The 18,121-nt window shown below is 49.8% G+C and overlaps 1 protein-coding gene across 1 annotated transcript in view; it reads left to right on the top strand.

Annotated features, from left to right (window-relative positions):
- The window catches only part of PSD2 (pleckstrin and Sec7 domain containing 2), a gene marked incomplete at its 3' end in the record, with an annotated part of 28,699 nt that overhangs the window by 1,508 nt on the left and 9,070 nt on the right, over window positions 1-18,121 (top strand). The window contains exons 2-7 of the mRNA XM_081302349.1: window positions 1,263-1,712; window positions 2,121-2,315; window positions 5,767-5,847; window positions 9,288-9,400; window positions 10,178-10,236; window positions 17,915-18,004. Coding sequence (XP_081158475.1) covers window positions 1,263-1,712; window positions 2,121-2,315; window positions 5,767-5,847; window positions 9,288-9,400; window positions 10,178-10,236; window positions 17,915-18,004 — 988 coding nt within the window. The remainder of the gene's footprint in view (window positions 1-1,262; window positions 1,713-2,120; window positions 2,316-5,766; window positions 5,848-9,287; window positions 9,401-10,177; window positions 10,237-17,914; window positions 18,005-18,121) is intronic.

Genomic DNA, 18,121 nt, shown 5'->3' with positions numbered 1-18,121 from the left:
GAGAAGTGTCTTTAGGTCTGGGTTGGCATGTGAGTACAGTATGTGGGTGTGCGAGCCCGTGTGAACTAGGTGTACATGGCTGCGGGTTTCATCCACAGAGAGCCTAGGACAGCCACTGAAGCTAGCAGGGGTTGGCAGAAGACTGGGGCTTCTTGGAACACACTGTTCATATTCAGGTGACTTATTAATTTGGGATGACTGAGGGTGGGTGCAGATGGAGGTTTGGAAATTTGCTGATGGTTTTCAAGCCTCCATCAGGGCTATTCCTCAGGTCTGCTCTGTTGCATGAGCAGGTGGGAGATGGGGGTACCATTTGTGGCTCTGACAATGACTGAGAGTCTCTAAAGGTAATGGCTCTTTTTTTTTTTGTATGGGGGATTGAACTCAGGGGCGCTCTACCACTAAGCCACATCCCCAGCCCTGTTTTTGTATTTTATTTAGAGACAGGATCTCACTGAGGTGCTTAGAGCCTTGCTAAGTTGCTGAGGCTGGCTTTGAACTCGATCCTCCTGCCCCAGCCTCCCAGGCTGCTGGGATGATAGGTGTGGGCCACCATTCCTAGTACGGCTCTGTCTTATTTGGATGTCACTAGTACTCGGCACACTCCTGGCAGAGGTGTCCTTTCTAGGCAGACCAAAGTCCAGGACGCTTTGGTTTGGGGAGTGTGGAGCTGGGGGAACATACAGTAAGCTGGAGAACAAACACAATACTACATACTGATAACGGCTAGGGTGACAGCAGAGATCCCTGAGGATAGGGAATGGAGAGAAGGGGCCAGTGTGGTGTGGGCCTGACCCCCTCAGTATTACCCAGGGAGTGACATAAAGGCAAGCACTGAGAGTAGAGTGGTTGGCTGAGCTAAGAACCTCCTAGGCTGTGAGAAGAGCAAAATGATGACCCAGTATGACACTAGTTATGACAGGGAGCTGTCCACATTGCTCTGGGAGCTCAGAGGAGCAGCCACCCAGCCCAGGCTGGGGGAAGAGACCTCATAGTCACTTATTTAGAGAAATATCGGAGGCCTACTGTGGTCCAGGCTGCCGGTCAGGCCCTGAGGGTCAGGGACCACATCTGTCCCTTACACTGCTATATTCCCAATCCCTGGCCCAGCCTCTAGCCCCTAGTGCTCAGTAAGTTTTGGCTGAAAGAAAAATCAGCAGAACACAACCCATGCCTGCCCTGCTCCCAGGGAGCTCCCAGCCACCGACCCCTGTGTGGCGTACCCCTGGGCAGGATGGTGACTGGGTCCTTGCATCCCACAGGCTGGATGGCACCGGGGAGCCAGATGTGCGAGATGGCTTCAGTGCCACCTTTGAGAAGATTCTGGAGTCAGAGCTGCTGCGGGGCACCCAGTACAGCAGCCTTGACTCCCTGGACGTCCTGAGCCTCACAGATGAGAGTGACAGCTGCGTCAGCTTCGAGGCCCCCCTCACCCCCCTCATCCAGCAGAGGGCCCGTGACAGCCCCGAGCCAGGGGCTGGGATGGGCGTGGGGGACATGGGGCCTGAGGGGGACATGGGGGCAGCCGGTGGTGATGGGGAGCTGGGCAGCCCCCTGCGGCGCTCCATCTCTAGCAGCCGCTCAGAGAACGTCCTGAGCCGCCTGTCTCTCACAACGGTGCCCAATGGATTCCATGAAGACGGGCCCCAGGGTCCAGGCGAGGATGAGGAGGAAGATGAGGAGGACACAGACAAGTTGCTGAACTCAGCCAGGTGAGGCAGGCCTGGGGCTGGGGCTCCATCTTTGAACAGACGGAGATACTGAAACCTGGAGGGGACAAAGCGTATTCGGGTGAACCAGTGTCCAAAGTCAATGAGTCCTCTCCAAGGCTGGCTTGTCCATCCTCTGCATCCAGAATTCTCACCCTGAGTTTCCATTCTGCCCTTCAGGTTTTCTCAGCTTGTAGGAGATCAGGGAGCTGTGTCATGGGCATGTGCAGTAGCTAATGATTTCTCTTGAGGGGTTGGTTCTTCTGAAAATCTAACTTGATTCTTTCCTGCTGCAGTGGAGCTTCTTCCTCTGCTCTGGCCCCTGTGTGGATTTTTAGAGGCCTGGGATTCCTTCTAGCCTTGCATCAGACCTCTGCCCCTGGGCCTCTGATCTCCCTCCTCCATCTGCAGTGATCCTAGCCTGAAAGATGGCCTGTCAGACTCGGACTCAGAGCTGAGCAGCTCGGAGGGGCTGGAGCCTGGCAGCACAGACCCGTTGGCCAACGGGTGCCAGGGGGTCAGCGAAGCTGCTCGCCGGCTGGCCCGCCGCCTCTACCACCTTGAGGGCTTCCAGCGCTGTGATGTGGCCCGGCAGCTGGGCAAGAAGTGAGTGGGCCTCCCACCCCTCCTACCCCACGTAAACCTGTCACCTTCTCCAGCCAGTGACTGTTTTCAGGAGTAGCTGGTATCAAGGAGCTCCCAACACCCCCAAGGACACCTCCTCCTGCCACTGTCCTCATTCCTGGCCGCGCCCTAAATCTGTTTCCTTTCTGGGCTGCTTGGGCCAGGGCTGTTGCTCTCAGCTCCCTTGGGGCTGGGGTGCAGTATATGGGATGTGGTTATGAGGTCATCATGAATGGTAGTGAGGACAGAGCAGCTGGTCAGGAGCTAGTGGCCAACCTAATGGGGCCGGGGAGAGAGGAGAACCTGGGAGAGGAATGGCAGGGGACACATCCCGACACCTGGGCTCAGGAGGGAGTTCCCAGGCCTCATGAAGCCCTACTGTCTACCAGCTGAAGGGGCTGGAACCCCCAAGTTCAAGCCTTGGCCTTCAGCCTGGGGTACAAAGGGAAGAGCTTGGGGCAAGTAAGGGCTGTGACTGAGGAAGTCGGCTGGCACAGCCCCACGCATGTCTCACCAGTGTGGTCCTGGCTTTTTAATTTATTTTTTTGGTATCAGAGATTAAAGCCAGGGTCACTCAACCACTAGCCACATCCCCTATTTTGTCTTTTATTTAGAGACAGGGTCTCACTGAGTTGCTTAGTGTCCCACTTTTTGCTGAGGCTGGTTTTGAACTCACGATCCTCCTGCCTCCGCCTCCAGAGCCATTGGAATTACCCACGTGCGCCACCTTGCCCCACTGGCCCAGCTTTTGACCCTTCGGTCCAGAGGGCCTCCCAGCCCACTGGAAGGCCCTGAGGTGGGCAGAACAGACCTGGCTTCCACTTGCTGCTCGAAAGGCTAAGGAAGACAGTCAGACCCTTGGCCACCAGTCAGAGCTCACCCTTGTGGTGGCTTAGGCCCCAGGTCCTTCCCCCTCCCTCTTGCTCCTCCACCCTCCACTGGGCCCTCAACGACCCCAGCCTAGAAATCACAACTCAGATGGCCCCATCTTCCCTTCTGGGTTGTAGGCCCCACTCCCCTGAATGCACGGCAGCCTTTCAGTCGCCTGATGAGTCCCTCTCCTGTCTCTTCTGCCACTCCCTCTTTAGGCATCTGCTTACCCACACTTAAGGGCATTTGTCTTCCCAAAGAAAAGCAAAGCTCTTCCTCCAACTTCACAGCCCACATTCCCAGGTTTTCTCCCTTAGGTGCATCTAACCTTCCCCTTCTTCTCCTCCTCACTCATCTCCTATAAATTGGTTTACCACCCCCACCTTCAGAACCTTCTCTTCTCAAGGTCACTGGTGACCTTGTGTCTTTGAATCTGGTGACCACTCCCCAGTCCACCTTCAGCAGCTTCGACATCATGGATCACTCATTTTTCTTTCTTTCTTTCTTCCTTCTTTATATATATATATATATTAGTTATAGATGGACACAATGCCTTTATTTTATTATTTTTATGCGGTGATGAGGATCCAACCCAGTGCCTCACATGTGCTAGGCAAGCGCTCTACCGCTGAGCCCCAGCCCCAGCCCTCCTTTTTATTTCTTTAAAGTATCATTTTTAGTGTGGAAATTTCAAACATACACAAAAGCAGAGAAAGTAATATATTAAATCTTCACACACTCATTTTACTCAGCTTCAAAGTTATCAATATTTTAAAATTCTCATTTCATCTACTACCCTGCAGCTTCTTCCCTCCATTTGCTGGAATATTTAAAAATATATTTTAGACACTCCATTATTTGATCCTTAAGCACTTTAATGTATATCTCTAACTGATCAGAGTCTTTCTAGGTAATTATAATTCCATTATAATTGCAAAAAATAGCAAAAATTTCTTATTATCTCTAAATTCAGTTTGTGTTTAATTTTGTCTGAGTTTCTTAAAAATGTTGGTTTGTCCAAATTAGGACCCAAAGGAGGTCTGCCACATTGCATCTAGCCCTGTGATTTCTAAATGTTGTTTAATCTACAGTGGTCAAGAGTCTCTTCCTTTTTTTTTTTTTAATGGTACCCGGGTTTGAACTCTGGGGCACTCGACCACTGAGCCCCATCCCCAGCCCTATTTTGCATTTTATTTAGAGACGGGGTCTCACTGAGTTGCTCTAGGCCTCACTAAATTGCTGAGGCTGGCTTTGAACTCAAGATCTTCCTGCCTCAGTCTCACTAGCCGCTGGGATTGCAAGTGTGCACTACCGAGCCCGGCTTCTCCTTCCTTTTCCATGTGCTATATATTTGTAGAAGAAAGTGAGCCAGTGGTTCTGGAAAAATTTCCACCTTTTGGACGTGGTATCCTCATGGTGTTATTTCACAGGTTCCTCTGTTTCCTGTGGGTCCTGTTAACAGGAGGGAGAGCTTGAGGCTTGATTAGAATCAGGTGGCAAGAGTTCCCTCATTCCAGTCTTGGGACACGTTCTTCAGTGGCCTCCTGAACAACACTTCCCTCTTCTCTGCCTGTGTTCCTCCGTCTCCTTCACTGCTTCTCTCTTTGTTCCTTTAACTTTCATCAGAGCTCTGCCTTGGGCTGGCTGCCCTGACTCTGCACCTTCTTCTCCTGTGGGCTCAGCTCCCACTGCAAATCATTATTAACCACCATGGAGAGGTGACTCTCCCAGGGATCCATTCAGCGCTGTCCCTGTCCTGAGCTCTGACATCTTCACTGTTTTAGTCATGCCACACCCCCATTCTAGCTCCCTTTTTGGTGGATTCTGCCTCCATATTTTTTTTTTTTTTTTTGTACCAGGGATTGAACCCAGGGGCACTTTATCACCAAGCCACATCCCCAGCCCTTTTAAATATTTTATTTAGAGGCAGGGTCTTGAGTTGATTAGGGCTGACTTTGAACTTGTGATCCTCCTGCCTTAGCCTCCTGAACTGCTGGGATTACAGGTGTGCACCACACACACTCAGCCTCTGCCTCCTCAGTCTTCTCCCCGTCTCTCCCATCTCTTTCTTGGACAACTAGAAAGTTGTCCAAGACCAGGGGCCTCTACCCAGCAGGTAGTGTTCCAAAATACGAATCTGACTGCCCTGCTTCAGACCCCCAGAATCACATCCTTTCCCTTGAGCTGCAGCCCTCTTCCCTGTCTCATCTCTTACCTCCCCAGTTCCTGCTCTCCAGGCTTTGGCCATACATCCCTGTCGTAGCATCTTGGACGTGTTTTGCAATTTCCTCCATTGGGAACACTTGGCATTATCCCATCCCCCACTCCTTGCACCAGGTAGCATTTTTCAGTGTTGGCTGAGACATCACCTCCTCCAGGAAGCCCTCCTGATCTCCCAGCCCAAGGTTGAACAACAAGCCTGACTGGCCACTTGGGGAGGCAGCCTAGGGGTAGGGAGATGTGAGAGGGTGGGTCAGAGTACTCTGAAGCCAAGTCCCCCTGTAGTTCTGTCATCCTTGGGATGGACCCTACTTCTAATTGACTTCTCATACTTTCCCTGCAGCAACGAGTTCAGCAGGCTGGTGGCTGGGGAGTACCTCAGTTTCTTCGACTTCTCAGGCCTCACTTTGGACCGAGCACTCAGGTCAGTGGGGCTGGGATGGGACAGTGTTCACAGGTGGTATGGGCAGTACATCTGGATTCTCATCCCAGCTGTATCAGAAATTGCTGTGCAACCTTATACAAGTCTCTCGAACCCTCTAGTGAGGCTGTAAGGGCAGCAGCAGAGCAGCACCTCAGGTTGGGCTGAGGATACAGAGGTGGGAAGTTCCCGTCTATTGTCTCTAATATCGTGACTCTAGGAGAGGGAGGCAAAGGGTTGCCTCTGTGAGAACTTCCTGCCTGCCACATGCCACACTTGGTTCTTAGCAGCTTTGCAAGGTGGGCGTGATCTCCCCACCATCTTTGAAGAGAAGATGATGAAAGGGGGATTTGATCTCAGCTCTTACTGGTGTTTGAACCCAGGGAGTAGGCCCCAGGAGGGCCAGGTGCAGGCCCAGGGAACAGGAGGGGTGAGATGGGTGGATATAGCCCAGAGTCAGCAAGCTTTGGTAGGGACCAGCTGGGGGATGCAGACCAGGCCTTAGAAGGGATGGAGAGCAGTGTCTGAGCTAAGAATGGATGGTCTTAGCTAGGCCTTTTTACTGTGTCCATGTGTCTCTTATAATTTTTTTTTTTTTTTTTGTGGTGCTGAGGATTGATCCAGGGTCTTGTATGTGAGGGAAGCACTCTACCAACTGAGCTATGTCCCCAGCCCTGTCTTATATTTTTACAAAATGTAACTTCTATTCTTTTTTCTCTGTTTTGGTTGGGGTATTTCTTCCAGTTCACTTATCCTTTCCCTGTATTCAATATGCCATCAAACCTATTTGTTGAGTTTTTAGTTTGTTATCATATTTTTCAGTTCTAGAATTTTCCATCTTATTGAAACTTTTGAAAAGAAATTCTAATTCTCTGGTGAATTTCCCATCTTTTCATTCATTTTTCATTCATTTTTTTTTTCATTTTCCCTTTGATCTTGAGCATGCTAGAATAAAGTTCCCGTCTAATGTCTCTAATATCTGCATCATTTGAATCACTTGTCCCTGTTTCTATTGTCTGTTTTTTCTCTTTTTTTATCATCTATATACTGTCTCTTTGCATGCTTAGTAATTAAAAAATTAGATTCTGCATATTTTGAATAGAACTATGGTGGCTCAAGATTAATCTGTATTATTCCAAAGAGGGTTCACCAAGTCCATTGCTAGGGAGTTAGAAGAGGGAAGCATGGTGATGTGGTCCTACTCTAGCCAAAGCCTGGTATGGCTCAGGGTCTGCATAGATCACGGGGTGAAGATCCCGGAAGGAAACCTTGGTGGTTTCCTCATTTTGTCTCAGTGCAGCAAGATTGCCAAAAGCAAAAACATAGAAACAAAAGCAACAACCCCCCCCCCACTTAGAGACTGTCTGTTGAGCTTTTTAGCCTCCTACTTTCAAATCTTCAAAATTTGGCAAATGTCTTGCTATAATGTTTATAGTCCCCCAAGTCTCCAGGTTTCTCTCTCCAGTCCCATGAAGCCACCCAATGTCTTGCCCCTTGTCTGTACCCTTAGTCAGCAGTGCCCCTAGGGAAGAGCAGTGGCAGCTGGTCAACCTACATACCCCAAGTCTTCTTCTCTCGGGACCTTGGCCTTTGTGGTCTTGATGGTCTCAGCAGCCTCCTGAAGCTTAAGAAAATGCACTGCTTCCACTGAGAACAGTGAACAGCTGCTCTATCCTGATCTGAGTCTTGAAGATTGCACACAGTGAGGAGGATGGGAGGGAAAGTGTTCAGTGGCACCAGCTCCTGATCAGAGGCACGGCAGCTGGATTGGAGAGCCTCAGACGCCAGCCCGGTAGAGTGAGGCGTTACTGCACAGGCACTGGAGAGCCCTGAAGGTGCTGAATGTAAAGCGATGCTGGCAGCCTTTGATCCAGTCGTGTGCAGGCTTTTGAAGAGCGTGAGGTGGAGGACAAGAGGACAAGGCCTGTGGGCAGGCCCTAGGGCTAGCGGGGAAAGTGTGTGAGGCTGCTCAGAGGACAGGGTAGAGGGCTGCAGGTCCTGAGATGGGGAGAGGTAGGCAGTGGTGGGGCCGAGCCTAGGGATAGCTGGAGAATTTGGTGGTGTGGTGTTGGGCTGGGGTTTAGTGAAGAGCCCTCAACGGGGACTCTGGTCCGGGAAATAGGTGGTATGGATGCCTCTTAGGTAGCACAGGCTCAAGCTGGGAAGGGGACTGGAATTTAGAAAATCCTAATGGAGTATGAGAAGAAGAGGGAGAGGAACAAATCAGAGGTCAGGGAGCAGGAGGGACAGGGAGAAGAGGAGATGGATATAGGATAGGAGAGTAGATTGCATGGCAGTTGACGGCCTGGGGTTAAATTTCAAGAGTGGTCCTCAGTTTGGCATGCCTTGGAAAACCTTGGATGGTCAAGGTGTGGCTCAGATCTCAGGGGACCTTTGGAGGCAGCGTAAGAGTATAGCCACCCACCCTGCCCATGCCAGGCCTGGCCTTCTCCCACCCAGATTTACCTGCCACTTTCTCCTGCTGCCAGGCCCAGCATAAAGAATATAGCCAAGTGGGTATTATAGGTGCTTTGGGCTAGAAATCAAATGAACCATAGCAAAATTAGGAGCAATCCATCTTGTGAACCCAGACAGAGGTCCAAACTGGGTTAGCCTGCACTGGCGTTCCCAGGCCCTGGATGAGAAACCCTAGCCCCATCTCCCAGCTCCTCTGGTTTTGGGATCACTTCCCAAAAGGTGCCTCTAAGAGGTGGGTGACCTTGGAATTGAACTTGAGGGAGATTAAGAGCTTCTCAGCAAAGGTGGGAAGGATGCTCCAGGTGGACTCCAGTCTGATCAGAGGCATCAAGCAGTGGAAATACCTGTCCTGTCTAGGGTATGGGGACAATTTAGAGAGGCAGCAGGTGGGTATGGGTTGGAGAGACAGGAGGGGAGCTGGGGCAATCACAAGACCATGGTGTGGGGGACTTGGGTGTTACCCTGAGGGTTCTGGGGAGCCAGTGGCAGGTTTTAAGTCCGGCAGGTCTTGACTGCCTTGTGTTTAGTTGAATCAGTGTCTGCAGGGACTGGGAGGTGCAGGAGTCCTACAGGGAGGGTGTTGTGGGTGGCCTGGGCATGTGATGAGGTGGGGGAGGAGGAGGAATTGAGATTGAATGTGAAGAACAAATCCCTGGGATTTAGTGGCAGCTTAGACTTGGGATGGGGGAAGAGTGAGGGGGTGAGGGAGCCTGGGGCTCAGCCCAGTGGCATACAGAGGAGCAGGAATGACTGAGGAAGATTATTCTGAATGGCAGGTGTGGATAGCCTGGGCCCCACCATGGAGGAGGAGTGAGGAGTGGGTCTCAGGCACGCATCTATTTATTCTTCACAACCTGCCCCAAGTTGTAGGTGTGTATGTCATGTTGGGGCTTTTACCCAGGGTGAGTACCCAGACTGAGGTGGGGGTTCTGAGAGACCCTCAGCAGCTTTGAATTATCTTCCAGAACCTTCCTGAAGGCATTCCCACTGATGGGGGAAACACAGGAGCGTGAGCGGGTCCTGACACACTTCTCTCACCGGTACTGCCAGTGCAACCCTGATGACAGTACCTCGGAAGGTATGGCAGGTGCCTCCTCTGCCCCACCCACCCACCCTGCCCATGCAAGGCCTGGCCTTCTCCCTCCCAGATTTCCTGCCACTCTTCCCTGCTGCCAGGCCCAGATGGTCTGTCTGCTCTGGAATACAGTAGGTGCTCAATTAACGTTACATAGATAATTGATGGCACAAGGAGTGGGCTCTCCCTGCTGGGAAGAGAGCTCCAGATATCTTGCCCATTGTCTTTCCCAGCACCTCAAAACTCTCCATCCTACAGGGTTAGTCCTTTGGGTCTTCATGCTTCCGGACTCTGTCACAATGGTGATTCTTGGTGTGGTGGGGGTCCTGGTACGTGAAGTTCTGCATGGGGACCATCTTAGGTGCAGGACTTGTCCTTTGGATAGACCTGAGTCCTAGAAACTGAGGAACAAGGTCTCTTATTGGAAGAGACACAGGTCAAGTCAGGTACATGGCCCAGGACCCAGAGCCATTGCTGGGTCTGAGGTTCAAGGTGAATTTGGAGATAGCAGGCAGGTGTCTGGGCTGGAGCAGAACCAGGGCAGTCAGGTTTCCTCTGAGGGAGGTGAGGGTCCTGACAGGAGGCAGGCAAATGACTCTGACACTGCAATGTGGTGGTCAGGCAGCATCACACAGCCCCTGGCCCTGAGTGTCTCAGGCAGGCGACTGGCCTCTTCCTGTCTCCAAGGCCTCCAGGAGGGTGCTATCAGGAGACAGGTGGGAAGCTGGGGTGGGAATGACCCGGATCGTCACACTGAGAATGCCACTGTCTGTGATTTAGATGGGATCCACACACTCACCTGTGCTCTGATGCTGCTCAACACGGACCTGCATGGACACGTGAGTTGGGGGACGTCCTTGCGCTGACTGACTGAGTCATCAGAGCCTGACCCTTCACTGAGTTCCCTCCCTGAGACTTCTTTCTCAGTGACTGTGTTTCTTTTAGCAAGTCCTGGGAGTTTGGCAACTAGGCTTCTAGATTTGTCTCTGCCCTAGTTTTTTCCTGGGTCCTGGCCCCTAAACAGGATGGTGAGAACAGTTGAGTCATACGGGAGTTGAGGGTATGCCAGGTAAGATGGGTGCCCCTAGCTGGGCCCATGCCACTTGCTGCTAAAAGCAGTGTATTCCCCCACACCCTCATCAGCAAGGCCAATGCCACCTCACTGAAATGCCATGCCCGGGAAGCCCTCGCCATCAATGGTAGGTTACTCTCAAGAGGCATTCTTGTTCCCTCCTTCACTCCACCAGGCCAATGAGTGAAGTGACAGGTGTGGGGTGCCGGGCTGTGAGGCTGGGTCAGGCCCAGCCCCAGGTGGCCTCAGTGTTTCTCCTGGCTCACTAATTCCTTCTTCTTTCCTTGGTCTGCTGCGGGGACCCTCTTTGGGCTCTCCTGCCCTTCCTCAGGTGGTAAGTGTAGCTAGTGGCGTGCATGCCCTGTGTGCCTAGACCCCCATCACCATGCCACCCTTCTGTGTCCCCATCACATCAATCTGGTCCCATCTGATCCCTTCCCTGTCATTGCTGACCCAGAGGTGGTCAGAGCACCCTGTTGGGTTGGGGGATATTTTAGTGACTCGGGGACAACAGGCCAGCATGTCTGGTTCTAGAGTTAACTAGGGAAGTTCAGGCAATATGGGGTGGAAGAAAGCTGGGACAGGCCCATCTTCACCTCCTACTCTTGCTTCAATGTGGCAGCTGTTTGACCCTGGGCAAGTCACCAGACCTGTCAGAATCTCAGGTTCTGCATCTGGTGGTGTGGGTCACAGTATCCTGGGAAGTCCTGAGAAGAGAAATAGACACAACACCAAGTGTCAGGATGATAGTATTTATTATTAATATTAAAACTTAAATGATGGTGACCTACAGACCCTTGGAGGGCCACACTGTGTAGGGTGCAGCCTGATGGCAATTGAGCATGGGGAAGGGAGGAGCAATCTGGGCTGTGCCCTGCTGGGGCACTGGCTTGGGGAAGGTGAGGGCCTCGGGGTGCCCTCATCGGGAAGAGCTAATGTGTGACAACTTGGGGGAAGTTAGCCTGGGCCTTGGCCTGAGTGTGGAACAAGAGAGAAGATGAATGTATTCTATGTGATGGTCACCAGGGCTGATGCCCAGGAACCAGCACTGTTCCTGAGACTGCCCCCTGTTGGTGGAAAGTGGGTATTGCTAGTTACTCTAAAAGTAGTAGTGAACACACTGCTCCATTCCTGTCTCCTCTCTTGGCCTGCCTGAGGGCATACCCTGGGCCGAGCCTTGGATGCCCCTCCCCATGGCTGAGCTGCTCATGAGGGCAGCAGCTGCTGCTCAGTGAGCCCCAGGGTAGAGCACACCTGGAGTGTAGCGGGCCTTAGCTGGCCATGGGCCCCCATTAACCCTCCGTTGAGGAGAAAGTAGGCGTGACAGATCAGAAGTGGGTGGGCTAGGATCCTCATCCTTGCTGTGGGAAGACACATTTCTCTAGAGGCAGTGTTGCCTAATGACTAGAAGCCAGGTTCCAGGTCAGGTTCTCTGTCTCTCCACGTGACAGCTGGGTGGCCTGGAGCAAGCTACTGACCTCACTTAGCCTCTGTCTCCCACTGAGGAGGAACAGAGATAGCACATGTGGAGTGCTTGGCCCAGGGCCTGAGGGTTGCAGGGGCTGTGAGTCTTCGCCTCTCCTCTCCCTCTGCTGCTCATCAGATAGGAACTGAGTGCCTCATGGGATGCGGGAATCTCAGGAATGTGGACCCTGCTGGTGCCCCCGGGAAGAGTTCTGGTCAGAGAAGAAGGCAGAACGGGCTGCTAGACGTGTAGGTGCACTTTTTTTGGATGGGCATAGCCTGGGCGGGGGCTCAGGAAGGCTTCCTGTAGGAGGGGCATCTGGACTGGAGGTTGGAGGCTCAATGGCAGTCCTGGCTGCTGAGTGCCTTCTGTGTTCTGTGAAGAAGCAGGAAGGAAACTCTCCCTCAGGTCACCTGCCTTCTAATTAGAAGATGTGGGCAATGCCCAGGGGAACAAATGATTGCAAGTAGTGGTAGGTCTGGGACGGGAATAAACTAGTGTGGTGGGGGTGGACTAGGGCCAGGGAAGCTTGACCTGAGACCTGGAGGACCAGAAGGAGCTAGATACAGAAAGATTTGGGACAAAGTGGTCCAGGCAAAGGGGTCAGGAAGGATGTTTTTCACCTCTTGCCTATTGTCAATAGCTGCTACCAACATTCGTGTGCAAGTTTGTGTTTGAACAACTGCTTTCAGTTCTTTTGGGCCTACCCCTAGGAATGGACTTGCTGGATTCTATGATGTGGTCATTTTGTTTAACTTTTTGAGGATCCACAAAACTGTGACTGTTAGTTTGTGTCCAGTTGGGAGATGGACAATGGTGCCCTGGGTGAACAGGGTAGTGGATGTGGAAAGAAGGGGCTGCAGAGGAAACTTCTTGAGGGTGAGTCTGACAGGACTTGCTCTTGGTGTTGGTCAGGCAAAGAGAAATAAGGATGGCTTTGGCTGACTTGTGGTGCCATTTCTAGAGTCTCCTGTATTTGTGGTGGAGGTGATGGGAGAAGTGGAATTCAAGTCCCTTATTTTATTTTTTGGTACTGAGGATTGAACCCAGGGATGCTTAACCACTAAGCCTCATCCCCAGCCCCCTTTTTAATATTTTATTTAGAGACAGGGTCTCACTGAGTTGCTTAGGGCCTCACTAAGTTGCTGAGGCTGGCTTTGAACTCCAGATCTTCTTGCTTCAGCCTCCTGAGCTGCTGGAATTATAGGTGTGCCCCACTGCACTCGGCTCAAGTCCCATTTCTGACATGCTGTGTTGGAGATGCCTGTTGGTCATCAACATGGGGACACCACAGGGGTGGTGAGATCAGTGAATCCAGGGCCCAATAGAGTTGAGTGGGATAAAGAGATGAAGGGAGTGGTGGTCACTGTCATCCTGATAGAACTTAAAGCTAGAAGCCTGGCTCAGTGCCCTGGGGAGAGAAGCAGGCTGATGGCCATGTTCTGAGGCCTGATGTGATTTAGAGGTAAGCAGAGGACCAGACAGGACTGTGAGGCAGCTGAGTAAGTCCAAGGAAAACCAGTTAGTGTGTGGCATCTCAGAAGCTGAGAAAAGAAAGTGTGTCAGTGGAGGAGCAAGGTCGAAGAGAGAACCATAATATCTGCTATGAGGGTGTTGAGGCTTAAGGAAAAAGATGTGTGTGGTCATATTGGAGAATATTGGAGAATGGAGATCAAATATTCTAGGAAAGTGTGGTATGTTGTCGTGAGGGGTTGGTGCCTATAGGATTGGGTAGTGGATATAAAATGGGACCAGTTAGCATGACTCTGTACTCCTCTCCAAGCTTATCCGTTCTACTGGGCTTAGATCCACAGTGTAGGAAACTAGTTGGATTTTATCAGGGCTGTTTGTTTTTTTTTCCCCTAGGCAAATAGGACAGAAGCAGAAAGGGGCAACAGAGCTAGAAGTGTTGGTAGAAGAATCGGGCCTAGAATCTAAATGGGATAAAAAGAAAGTGGGGATGTTTGGATCTCAGCAGAGTGTCAAAACATTGCTGGAATGAGCCTTCCAGAGAAGAGTGATCTGGAAGGAGAGCAGATGGGTCAGGAGTGTACACTTTCGGGAGTGAAATGGGATGTTGGAGGTGGTTGATTCTGGGATAAGCTGGAAAGTGAGGATGTCAGAGAATGGTGATTTTCAACCTCCAAGCTAGAGAAGATGGCAGCCCTGGTTGAGCTGGAGATGGAGATGAAGAGAGAAGTTCAGGGGGCATTTTGGATGTCCATCCTCCAGCACTGGTTAATGGGCTGAATGGCAGGGTCAAGGGGGAGAACCATCAAGGAGGAGGCAGAGAAAGGGGACCTGGGTGGAGAGCCACTCCAGGAAAGTCCCAGCTGAAGCCAAGGTGAGTTGTTTTTCAGGAGCAGCTTGGTTTCCCCCAGACCTCGGGTTTCTTGAAGAGTGGAGTTGATGGTGATGTGGGTTGGAGCAGGATGTTGGTGAACTCCAGGGATACTCCAGGGATTTGGCTGCTTTCCTGAAGATCAGCAGTTGGAGTATTTGCAACTCAGGTGGTGACAGAACTTCACGCCAGGGAAGAGCCAGTATAATTAAGGGTTAGTGAGAATTTGCAAGTCTGCCCAGAGGCCTTTGCTCAGTTCCTTCCTTCCCCCTTCAGGGAGGTGACATCTGCCTTCTTTCAGCTTGGCCTGCCTCATTCTGCTTCTGGGTCACCCCAGAAGAATCTCACATTTAAAGATAGGATAGGCTTGTTCTAACCCTGCTGCTCAGGGAGATCATGCCAGACCTGTGGGGAAAGGTCTGGCTTCTGTGGGGTTAAAGTATGACCAAATTTCAGTACTTGGATGATGGCTTTGGTGGCTCCCCAGCCCTATCCAGCTTCCACTCTGGGAAAGGAAGTGAATGTAGTGAACTGGCCATCCTGGCCTGAGAGGGCTTGGGCTGGGGCTTGGGCTGGGGCTTGTCATCAGATGGGCTGGGAGACAGAGTCTGTGGAAGGAGGTCAAAGTCCAAGGGCAGCCTGGGAGGCCCTATATTTTGAAGCTCTGCAAATGGGTGTATACCAGTTTAAGATGATTATGTTTTCTGGTGGATTGACCTTTTTTTCATTGTGAAAATGTCACTCTTTACATCTAGTAATGCTTCCTGACTTCAAACCTATTTTGAAGATTTTAAAAAAATATTTATTTCTTAGTTTTAGGTGGACACAATATCTTTATTTTATTTTTAATGTGGTGCTGAGGATTGAACCCAGTGCCTCATGCGTGCTAGGTGAGCATCCTACTACTGAGCCACAATCCCAGCCCCTATTTTGAAGATGTTAGCGTAGCCATATTGCTGCTCTTGTGTTAGTTGCAGGGTTATATCCTTTTCTATCTTTTTGTTCCTGTGATGTCTGTTCCTTTATGGTTAAGGTACATCTCTTGTATCATAGACTTTTTAAAAGAGCAAGTCTGATAATTATCTTTTAACTTGACCATTTAATGAGTTATGACATATTTGAGTTTAAATATACCACGTTACTATTGTTTTCTATTCAACTCGTCAGTTCTGTGTTCTTTTTTCCTCTCCTTGCTTACCTACTTTTGGATTATTTATTTTTTTTTCTAATTCCATTTCCCCCCCTTTTAGTTTGGTAGTTGTGCATTCTTTCAGAATTCTTTTTTTTTAAAGAAAGAGAGAGATAGAGATAGAGAAGAGAGAGAGAGAATTTTTTAAATATTTATTTTTCAGTTTTTCGGTGGACACAACATCTTTATTTTTATGTGGTGCTGAGGATTGAACCCAGCGCCCCACACATGCCAGGCAAGCACGTTACCACTTGAGCCACATCCCCAGCTCTCAAAATTCTTTTTGTAGCTTGTGATATATAGCTCTGACTTGTCAAAGTACCTTTACCACTTCTTGTTCAATGTGATATCATTAATTCTATTGATTTTTCTTTCAACCCTTTTTCCTTTGTGGCCCTGGAGATGGAACCCAGGGCCTCACATACTTAAGACAAGTGCTCTATCACTGAGCCCTCTCCAAATTTATAAATTGCTATTATCGTGCTTTTAACTATTATATCTCCTTATATTTTATTCCCCAGAAAGCTGTATCGTTGTTCTACACCATTAATAGTCAGCTGCCCACTCTTTCCGCTCTTCTTCATCCCTTTCTGCTTCTCTCTGCTTCCATCTGGGATGATCCTCCTTCTGACGCAAGAATTCCCTTCAGTATTTCCTTTCTTCATTTCTATTTTTTTGTTAAAGTATGACTGGGGAGTTTCCCAGGGCCTCTTGTCCTTGGCAGCTCTGAGTCCCGGATTTTGTTCTCCAGTCCCATAAAACCACTGTGTCACTCGGCCTCGGGGTTGCTTGTGCTTGAGGGAGGAAAGCTGCTCCTCCTTGGTCTCTCCTCTCCATACTCCCTTCTTGGAAGGTTCTTCAGCCTTGAAGTCCTCATGGCTTTTATGTTTCTCCAGTGCCCGCACACAGATGTTTTATTAATATTTTCGACCACAATTGTTTCTATCGGGAAGATTCCTCTGGAACAAGATAGTCTGTATTTTTTGACTAGAAATCTTGCCTAGTTCTTTTCAATTTTGCACTTCTGACTAATGGTTAAAGAACGTTCATAGTGTGTGGAATTCAGACACAAATACTATCAATGTGGCTCTTGTGTTCTTCTACTACAGACGAACATGTACGTGGCTATACGCTTGTGTATGGATACACAGATATGTACGTGTACAATATATGTAGAAACATATGAAACAAACATATATCAAGGCACACTGGGTCTTCTCTTTGACTCCTTGGAAAAGATGTGGAAAATTCTTGCTTGTCAGCTTATTAAGTCTTACAGCACTGTTTTCCTAATTATTTCTGTGGTGTGTAAATGTTCCCTATTATGTTAATAGATTCTACTTGCTAAAATGTTGCCATGGTCAATCAGTTTGGGAAAGTGTATGTGGAATCCCCTCTTGGGAGAATTTCAACACACATAAGCATTAAAGACTCTGAAACACATAAATAAACTTATTTAATAATGAACTCCTTTTCTGAGAGAACAGCTATTTCGATCTCATGGGATACCAGGGTTCTATAGGTAAATCTGATGAGAGTACTGTTTTAGAGCAAACCCAAGTCCACAGAACCTCACAAAGAAGCGTGTGTCCAGTGCTTCTTCAAATGTGGCCACACCAAGGAGAGTCTGACAGTGTGAACATCAGGTGTTGGGTTTGGAGGGTTCCAGTCCCTCAGTGGTTAAAGAAGAGGCAAACCTCATGGATAGAGTCATTCCCAGCTCTCTATTTGTATCTCCAGGAGTGAAACCATCTGCACAGGTTCTCTTTGTATCAGCCAAACTCAGCATGGGGCACCCATGTGTATTGGTGGAAATTGATTTTTGACTCTCATAAAACCAAATTCTCCCTTACTTCACCTACCTTTTGGAGGTCTTGCTGCCCCTCTGTGCAGGTGAGAGGGTGAGGCGGTTGTGGCGGAATACACAGAGCTTCTGCTCAGGAGCCAAGAGGCCTGGGTTCAAGTCCTGGTGCTGAGTGACCTTGGGAGAGTTAACCATGGAGGAGCGGGTGAGAGCACGGGCTTTGATGTCAGACACACTTGGCCCTTCCACTTCCTCGCTGTGTGATCATGGGCATGTCACTTCACTTTCCTGCACCTCAGTTTCCTTGCCATGTGGTGAGAAGAAAATAAAATAATGCATGTCAAGTATAGTACCTGGAACATAATAGGCACCTGACAAATGCCAACTATTATAATATTTCATCCAAACCTGACTCCTTCATCTGGGTTTGAAAAGAACCCCAACCTTTCATCATGCTTGAGGATCAAATAGAATCTTGAATGTGAAAGAGTTTCGTAAACTCTTGGAGACAAAGGAAAATCCAGGCAGTATTATTTTTATGACTGCCTTTGATGCTGCCTCATCTCTTCTGGTGGGGCAGGGTAGGGTGTGGGGACCACACCATTTTCCTTCCTTACCCTCAGAAAGAACTGTTTCTCCATTACAGAACATTGGCAAGAAGATGTCCTGCCAGCAATTCATTGCCAACTTGGATCAGCTGAATGACGGCCAAGATTTTGCCAAAGACCTGCTGAAGGTATTACCTGATGGGGCTTCCCATGCCCCTAGCTATGCCCTGGGAGGGTGGAGACTAGTCTCTGTTCAACTAAATCCTGACATTCCAGGCCCTTAATACTAGAGTCAGGGACACCAC

The sequence above is a fragment of the Spermophilus citellus genome (assembly GCF_964194105.1).
Source record: "Spermophilus citellus genome assembly, chromosome: 1".
Classification (NCBI taxonomy): Eukaryota; Metazoa; Chordata; class Mammalia; order Rodentia; family Sciuridae; genus Spermophilus; species Spermophilus citellus.
Note: the sequence above shows the minus strand (reverse complement) of the source record. Positions and strands in the feature narration are given on the sequence as shown.